Here is a 6,839-nt window from a genome sequence, read left to right on the forward strand (position 1 = left end):
TATTATATTAAATAAATAATTAAATATTTTTAATTAATTTGAAATTTAACATGTATGATTTACGTGAATAAAATATGATTAATTAAATATAAATTATATATATATTTATATAAAGATGTAAACAGATCCCTCTTTATAAATATTAAGCATTTACTTTAACCAGATAATAAAAAATTGGTCCCAACTATTTTTGCTGTCTTTGCACCGAACTAGAAAATGCATAACCAAATGAGATTCCAGATATATAGAATCTGAAACTGTAGGACAGCTCAAAGGTTCTTCGCTATCGTGTGAAAATCTAGGAGAGGAAGAAAAGCAGTTCTCTTTAAAATAGTTGATTATTGCCGTGGAGCATGTCTACTGCAAGAATAATAAGGACAATAATAATTAATTCAACCATTTTAAATGGTTTATTTACTTTAATTTATTGTTTTGAGAGAAATAATTCTTCCACTTTTTTCACCAGTGCAACATATATATTCTTGTACTTCATAAAATAAAGATTTATATTATTTCCAATTATTTTTGAAGGAAAAAAAGTATTCTTTTCCTTTCAAATTAAGTGTTTATTTTTTAAATGACACCAAATTTTAAAAATGGAGTATTTTACTTTTGTACTTTCCAAATTTTACTTTGGGAGTGATAAGGGTCTCACTTAGGGTAACATTGAAAAAGTATTTTTCAATTTTAAAAACTAAACATTATTTTTATTTAAATATCCTAAATAAACATTTAATTTATAACAGAAAGAATATCCAGACAAAATCCTCGTACATAACATTATTCCTCTACATGGTATTGGCGAATTTGAGCAATAATTAAGCAGCAAATGAGTTGGTGTGACCTTAGGAATTCATTTTCTGCTTAAAAAACCTAAATTTTAATTTAATTGATATTTTATTATTTAGTTTATAAAAAAATGAATAGAAAGTAAAAAATAAAAATAATAAAAGCATGGACTAAACAGAATCCAAATTTAAAAGAAATGGATTTATTACAATATTTTAAATCTCACTTTACAGAAACTTTTTTTTTTCTATATCTTTTATTCGATATTTCAGTTCATAGAATTTTCCTCCCTTTTGATTTGGTCAAAAGACAGAAATATTTTCTGTCTCTTTTATTCTAAATCTCAATTAGCCTATTCAAAATCTATGCTGAATGATAGCCGCAGCCCTGTTAACAAAACCAGCAGCTTGCAATTTGCAAAAACCTTGTAGAGGACACAGATTAAGCAGCTGCATGAATTGATTAAGTCAAATCAATTGAAATATTCTATTTCTCTGTAATAAAGGAATTTCATTTTAATTAATATATATATATATATAAATAAAAAAGAAAAACCAAAGATTCAGACACGTATTAGATGTGCCCTAGATCTTGCATGGCACTTTTGAGATGATTTTATTATTGTTAAGGTTTTCGATCATTTGAGCAGTATTTGCACGCTGTTGTTGCAATAAATTCATGTTTCGATCATGACCCCAAAATTTAATTCATGTTCAATCATTACCCCCAAAAATAAATTCATGTTCAATTGTGTACTTTGGTCACTTTCGCTTGAAATTGTGGGACACCCAACAAATGACGAACCTTGTTTTATGTTTTTCGTAACGTTGTCACGACAGGGCAACATGCTTGTCTTAATAAAAGACAAAGTTTTCAAGAAAAAAAAAACCCTTGCATCCATTTTCAAGAAAAATTAATAATGCATTTAAAAATTAAAACCATCGATTGAGTAACAATTTTGAATAGGAACTCTTTGCTAACTTAGTGATTTTAATTTGAAAGAACAAGTGACTTATTTTATTAGGAAATATTATATAAAAAAAAGGATAAGTGAAACCTTTATTCAAAATGCACCCCTAAATTAATAAATCATTTATTTAACAAATATAGAATAAAAACATGTAGATCTATCTATTACAATTAAATTTTCTTTTAAAGGAAATGTTAATTAGTATTGGCTAACACTGATTAAAGTGATATTTTAAAAAAGAAAATTTTAATGAATGTATTATTCTTCTTGAATTTGATTAAAATAAAATTTTAAATATAAAAAATATTTTTTAAAAAAATATTTTAATTATCCTTAATTAGTTCTCATAAACACCGATATTCTGATCCTTCTTAAAATACATATGTATTTATTACACTCGAATAATTTTGAAACAATCCTTACGTTAAACACATAAAAAAAATATCACTTCTCCCTGAATTTCTCTCACACCTTATACATTATGTAATGATTATCCTGTTGTATATAAATAATACAAAAGTACTAAACATAAAGAGCGTTTCTTCAAAAAGGTGCTTGAATTAATTAAACAACTAAATTAGAGAGACAAATTTGCAGAGTAGAATAAATTAAACAAGGAAATAGAGAAGAAATTATATATTTGTCATTTTATTTTACTTCATGGGATTGGGACTTGGGAGCTCAATAAATTTGTAAACTCTTTGTCAACTTTTCCTTCAAGATTGGCAACCGTCCTCCTTTATCGACTCTTCTTTCTTTCTTCTTCTTCTCTTCAACTAAAACACCGGTTCTTGTGACCATTGCTTTGCTCTTTCTAAATTCAATCTCAATAAGTATCTGAAATGGCTGGGAATTTAACCACAGGTTCGTCTTATTTTCTTGATTGAAAAGTATTCATCTTTGAACATAATTTGATTGATTTTTACTGAATGTTTTGCCATTTTTAATCTGGGTTGCAGTTGGTTATATGCATTTAAGATTCTTTCTCTCTGGGCTTTTAGTTTTCTTTAATAGTGGGTTTCTTTCTCTTGTGATTGCTTGTTTTGTAGCTGTTCACAGTATTTCAAAGGATAGATATTTTCTTTCATGTTTCAAATGTTTCTTCTTTCTTTCTTACCAAGTACTATGTGGTATTTAATAGAACACATCTTTAACGAGTAATCTTAGATTTCTTGCTTAGATATTGGGTTTCTGTCAATTATAAGATATACCTGATCTGATTTTGTCGAAAATTTTGTTTCTCGTGCTTTGTATAGCATACTAACTGTGTAGTGGATCTGAATGGAGTGAATTGGCTGCTTGAAAAGTGACTGCAAGATCTTACAGAAAAAATTATTCCTCTTCAATAAAGATGAAGTATGACTTGGATTTGTTCTTGTTAATCCCAATGGCATTTCTTAACTGTTCAGAAAGATCATTATGGATTTATTCTTAATCCCAATAGCATTTCTTATTTGTTTAGAAAGATCATTACTTTACATTTGTAATTCAAAATGGATAGGCTGGCCTAATGTTTTCAAGTGAACAGATTGGCCTAGGAATAGCAGTGGCATATTGGTAGCGAAAATTCTCTTAATTTTTTCAGTTTGAACAATGTTTGGAAACATTTGTAATATTGAGCAACTGCTTATTGTAGGTAGAGCTGAAGATCTTTCTGCTAATACAAATGGGAAGTCTGCAGATAACAATTCAATAGTTGTCTGCTTTGGTGAATTGTTGATTGACTTTGTACCGACTGTTGGGGGGGTATCTCTGGCTGAAGCACCTGCTTTCAAGAAGGCTCCTGGTGGTGCTCCAGCTAATGTGGCCGTTGGCGTAGCTAGATTAGGAGGATCATCAGCTTTCATAGGCAAGGTAAACTGAAACATCTACCTTTAGTCTGTACCAATCACTTGAATAATTCCATGATTTTGTTGTTTATCTCTGTTTTGATTACCATGAAGATGAAAGTTTGCTTATGTTATGAGCTTTCTCTGTCACTTATTTTGGTGTAAAAAAAAAACCACTTTTTACCTGCTGACTCATCTTCCAAAATCCTCAAATTCAGAGCAGCAAAAATATAATGTTCGTCAATAATGAAAAGGAATTATTTCAATGTTTGTCTGTGAGACAAACATCCAAAAGCCATATTAAGATATGATAAGAAATCTCTTTTTCTGCCTAAGTTGTCTGCTTTTAACCTTGTCCAATTTCAAAACTAAGTTGTTCTGAAATAAAATTCGTGTAAAGAAATGTGATTGAAGCAATGCTTTCTCCCAAATGACATTTTGTAGCTCCAGAACTTCTTGCTTTTTGTTGCAAAATTGAGATCCCCTGCTTTTCTTCGGTTCATGACATTATTGATGTCAATGAGTCCTTGCTTTTACTTATACACACTTCCATTTCCAAATACTTGACAATTTCATATCAGGTTGGTGATGATGAATTTGGCCACATGTTAGCTGACATTTTAAGACAAAATAATGTCGACATTTCTGGCATGCGATTTGACCATAGTGCAAGAACTGCACTGGCATTTGTTACACTCAGAGCTGATGGTGAACGTGAATTCTTGTTTTTCCGTCATCCAAGTGCTGATATGCGTCTTCACGAGTCAGAACTTGATATAAACCTCATTAAGCAGGTTTTTCTCTCTGCCTTTCTCATCTTTGTCTCAATTAGTAGATGTGAAAAACTGGTTGGTTTTGGCAGGATTTGGAATTTTCTGATCTTCAAATAATATTGGTGCAGGCAAAGATCTTTCATTATGGTTCTATTAGTTTGATTGAGGAACCATGCAAATCAGCTCACCTTGCAGCAATGAACATTGCCAAGAGGTCTGGCAGCATCCTCTCTTATGATCCAAATTTAAGATTGCCATTATGGCCATCATCAGAGGCTGCTCAGACAGGCATAATGAGTATATGGGATCAAGCAGACCTTATTAAGGTATGGATTTGTGATTATCAGACTTATACACAAAATGTCTTGCTAGTGCATTCATTTGCAGCTAACACTATGAAAATGCAGGTAAGTGAGGATGAAATTAAATTCTTAACTGGAGGTGATGACCCTTATGATGATAATGTGGTGATGAAGAAGCTTTATCATCCTAATCTTAAGCTTTTGGTTGTAACTGAGGGGTCAGAGGGCTGTAGATATTACACCAAGGTAAGATTGTCTATTTTTCTTTTCTTTACAAAAAATGTTTATTTAATACTATGAATTTCACTCACTTATAATTCTCACAATCCTAATATGTTATGCCAAGACTTTCTATTCAAAACATCTGATGCACTTTTTTGTGGGGCTATAAAATGAATAAAAATTGTAATTCCTTTTCTTTCATCAGTATAATTGATTTTTGCAAATAAAAACCTTTACAGACTTTATATGAGTTCTATGTGATGCAAATTACTGAATGGTGGAGGTGCATCATAGTCATTAGTCACTACATGCAAATACCTAATATAATTTGCATAAAGAAACTTGGATGAACTTTTATCCTCTGCAGGCATTCAAGGGCAGGGTTCCTGGTATTAAAGTTAAACCAGTTGACACGACGGGTGCTGGTGATGCATTTGTCAGTGGCTTACTGAGCAGCCTAGCTTCTGATTTAAAGCTATTTGAGGTACATATAGTTCTTGCATAAGTTAAAACAGATCATGTACTGTTCTTCTTTCCTAATGGTTATTTATAAATTCCACTTCTAGTAATTTACATGGATCTCAGAAGAATCTTATAATTAAAGACATTTACCCCTGGAACTGTATTAGTGCAATTTAAATGATCTTTAAAGGGGAAATAGAGACGGTGTTTGGTATTTGAGGTTCACAGACCAATACTTTCCAGTGGTATTCACCTAAATCTAGTAGTTAAGGCAATTTATGCATTAGATCCTGAAGAACTTTTACTTTATCCGCAAAACATTTTTATGTACTGCAGCAACTAACCTAAAAAATTTGTAGATATATTGTGACTATACTTTATTAATACCATAGTTTCCTCAGAAACATATATATGAATTTATGTTTATGACAGGATGAGGAGCGATTAAGAGAAGCCTTAAATTTTGCAAACGCCTGTGGAGCCCTGACAGTAACAGAGAGAGGTGCAATTCCTGCGATGCCCATGAAAAAGGCTGTTATTGATGCTTTAACCAAATTTGCTGCATCATAGAAATGAGAAGGAGATCCTAATAGTAATTGAGATAGTTTGTTGTATTAAGATGTTGTAGTTTTAGCTTCCATGCTGAAGTGAGCATTAGTTGCTCCCCATAGAACAATAAAGATCTATGAGCCACAAGCTTTCCTTTCTCTGTTTGAGCTATTTTTGTACTCAACTCTTATAACTAAAACAAGTGATCCAATTTTGATCTCAACAACTGACAAAACTTGCTTCTTCACAATACTGGACTAGACCTTATGTAGTTGTGGAAGATACAGTGAAAATGACCTGCAATCTGCTTAAAGTGGAATACGCAAATCAACTTCTATTTGGGCTTTAATTGTTGTTGGAAAGCTAATGGGCATATTGTGAAGTTAGCTTAAAATTGGAATGTATCATTGCTATTTCATCTTTACTTTAGCAATGAGCAATGCACTGCTAAAGAATACGGTCATATTAACAATGCAAGGTCTGATAATTCCTTGTTTACTTATTCTGGCTATTCCAAGCTATGGATCTCATTTCATATTGCAGGAGATTGAATTCAGTTTCACTAATAGGATCAGGAACAAACCAAGCTTGATGTGCACATGTTCGGTTGCAGGGTGGAGTTGATATAGCTCCTATTGATTGGCAGGCCATCTTGCATTAGAAAAGCACACACTCAACGGATTATTTTGAGCCACTTGGGCTTAGCTCAAATGATAAATAAATAAATAAATAGAAGTTTAATTTTAATGAATTAAAATGAACTTATTATAAAGATCATTTTGATAATAAATAAATAAATAAAACATCCTTTTCAATTTGAACATCTTATATTCAATTATTGAGAAAAAAAATTAAGTTTATGAGATGGTAAATTCCCACACCCATAGTTCTATTTGGATATTGCAGCTCAGGAATTTATGGCAATTATTTTCCATTACGAGCC

General features: G+C 31.3%; 1 protein-coding gene across 1 annotated transcript; it reads left to right on the top strand.

Annotated features, from left to right (window-relative positions):
- LOC18605461 (probable fructokinase-7) lies at positions 2,416-6,143 on the top strand. Its single transcript, XM_007038473.2, has 7 exons — positions 2,416-2,623; positions 3,396-3,613; positions 4,170-4,382; positions 4,490-4,687; positions 4,769-4,909; positions 5,253-5,369; positions 5,780-6,143. Exons 1-7 carry the CDS (start codon positions 2,602-2,604, stop codon positions 5,915-5,917), a joined length of 1,047 nt encoding a protein of 348 aa, XP_007038535.2. The 5' UTR covers positions 2,416-2,601; the 3' UTR covers positions 5,918-6,143.

The sequence above is a fragment of the Theobroma cacao genome, chromosome 3, assembly GCF_000208745.1.
Source record: "Theobroma cacao cultivar B97-61/B2 chromosome 3, Criollo_cocoa_genome_V2, whole genome shotgun sequence".
In the NCBI taxonomy this organism is placed as follows: Eukaryota; Viridiplantae; Streptophyta; class Magnoliopsida; order Malvales; family Malvaceae; genus Theobroma; species Theobroma cacao.